Genomic DNA, 2,508 nt, shown 5'->3' on the forward strand with positions numbered 1-2,508 from the left:
ATTTTTTATTTTGTCTGTTTTTTGTATATGTTTTTATGTAGTTTATGACTCTGATTATAAATAAATTCAATCAATCAATCAATATGATCTTACTTGGGGGGGGGGGGGGGGGGGGTGCCGTTGCACCTGACAGCCCCAAGTTTTTTTAAAAATTAGGCTTGTTCTACTAGGCAAGAAAACAAGGACTCTCAGGTCAGATCTGGCTAGCGGACCACCAGTTTAAAACCCAAAATAGGAATACAATTTAGCAAACCTGTAGTGTACAATGTATGCAAAGTATATTTCATAGCTTTTACCTGCTTTGTGAATTTTCACATCTTTGTTTTTGAGCATTGAACACGATGGGGCTAATCCTGTTAGAGGATCCTCTTTTGCAATGTTGTCCTTAATTACCATCATACTGGTCTTGATACAATCCCTGCAAGACAGAGCATATTACCATAATCTAACAAATTTTTACAAATTAGTTGATACCTACCATAGCATTAGATACAAGTAAATTGAAAAATACTTTTAGTCTTAGCACAATGGCAAGATGATTTTGGAAAAAGAACTTATAAACATCGCTCAGTTAAATTATGGAATAATCTATCATCAGACATTCGTAGCTATATTCATTTTTTTTTTCTTATTCCCCTTCTTGGTGATCCTTCCCACGTTCTCCAATATGGGATAAACTTCAGTGGGTAGGCTGCCCACTGGTTCTTAATCTCAGATTTGAATTAGGTTCAAATTAAAGGAATAATAATAATAATAATAATAATAATAATAATAATAATAACTTTGTTGTTTCTCTTTTGTAACAATTAATTTTTTGTGATTAAGATGTGCATTTGTCTTGTCATTGACGTTTCTTACTTTAACATACTGTGTAATTAATACTTTATCAGTATTTTGTTTTTTTCACTTAACTAATAATGAAAAGCAAGTATAATACACATCCCAAGAAATGAAACACACGCCACCGCGCTCTACACCTTTCACGCCATTGCCAAGAATTCCTGGCAATGGCGTGACCAATGCCGAAACTCTCGGAGAATGCATTATACTTTATCTGAATAAAATGAAAAGAAACATAAATGAAGTTAAAAGAAAAAGGAAAAAAAAAAAGAAAAGGAAAGAAAAAGAAAAAAAAATCCTTCTTTTCTTAATTTGTACTAATACTATCGTAGGCTTCTACTTTGCTTTTGTTTTCGTCTATCATCATGTATTACATGTGGGGCTTGCCATCCAAAACCAGACCAAAAAAATAAAAATTGACGTGTTAATATTCTCTCCACATTAGAAGCCTTAAAATGGTGGGTCATTACTGGAACTGACTAACTATTGCCAAAGTTATGAGTAAAAAAAGTATTACAGCTTCTCTGTACTAAAGTATACAAATCTGCAACAAATGTCTAATTACTCTGCTTAACATTAGCAACAGTATTCTGGATTTGAAATGGCAAGACTCATATTATTTGTTAGCAATACAGGAGTAGATTCAACAAATTTCAAAACTTATAATAACTACACGGCCTATATACTCAGAAATACAGTAGCTTCTGTTATCAATCATTGATCAGGCTCTATAAAATCGACTTCTGTATAAAACCAAAATATTTCATACTTCTATAATAGGATGCATTGCTTTTATGACATACAAAATTTAAAATCTTTGTTCGGATGTAGCAGAACATTTTTTTCTGGATTTATTTTACAGTACCAACATAAGGATAGGGTAATATTAAAAGAAAAATATTTACTATAATGCTAACTTTTCTTGTCATATGCAACAGCAGCATTTAGCTGGAATGCTTCTAATCTTATTTAAAAAAAATTATGTAGGTCTGTCTTTGGCATCAATGCTTTTGTCTGGTGATCCTCATGGACAGTAATCCATTGATGCTAATATCCACTATCTTGTTACTTAAGCTGGATTATGTTTGTTTTGATCAAAAAAATCTACTGAATTAAATAGATCAAACATTTAGTGTGCATCATTGCATCACTTCAGCTCTTTTCATACCATCAAATTTTCTTTGACAAAAAACTATTGTATGCCCAAATATAGTCATGATGTGCCCATATATAGTTATGATGTACCTATGTAGTCATGACATGTCATCATGACCATATTTAGGCATGTCACATGTTTTTTTGACAAATAATATTTTAAAAAGTGGAACAAAAGATGTGTATAAGAGACAGACCTTATATTATGTTTTTAGTTATGAAAGAAGATACACAAAAGTGCATAAATATATTTGTGTGTTGTATCAAGAATAAAAGGTGCTATGTTCATTCCATCACAATATGATAATATTATACATTTTTTAGGAAAGTGTAATACCGGTAAATAAAATTATAGGGGACAAGTCTGTACATTGAATCAATTAAGGCCCTTTCAGACAGAGCTACAATATCGCAATATTGTGATAAGCATGCTGGCATGGGTTTTTGCTGTCTCTTATACACATCTAGATGTGTATAAGAGACAGTCTTACACACGCGCAGTATTAAAAATGT

The 2,508-nt window shown here is 31.9% G+C and overlaps 1 protein-coding gene across 1 annotated transcript in view; it reads right to left on the reverse strand.

The window, feature by feature from the left end:
• Nucleotides 1-219: 219 nt before the first annotated feature.
• LOC117124821 overlaps nucleotides 220-2,508 on the reverse strand; it is a 21,152-nt gene continuing 18,863 nt past the window's right edge. Inside the window, exon 4 of the mRNA XM_033271190.1 lies at nucleotides 220-418. Within this exon, the coding sequence (XP_033127081.1) occupies nucleotides 220-418 (199 nt within the window). The remainder of the gene's footprint in view (nucleotides 419-2,508) is intronic.

This window comes from Anneissia japonica, unplaced genomic scaffold (assembly GCF_011630105.1).
Source record: "Anneissia japonica isolate Jap-2015-1 unplaced genomic scaffold, ASM1163010v1 scaffold288250_len396842_cov205, whole genome shotgun sequence".
In the NCBI taxonomy this organism is placed as follows: domain Eukaryota; kingdom Metazoa; phylum Echinodermata; class Crinoidea; order Comatulida; family Comatulidae; genus Anneissia; species Anneissia japonica.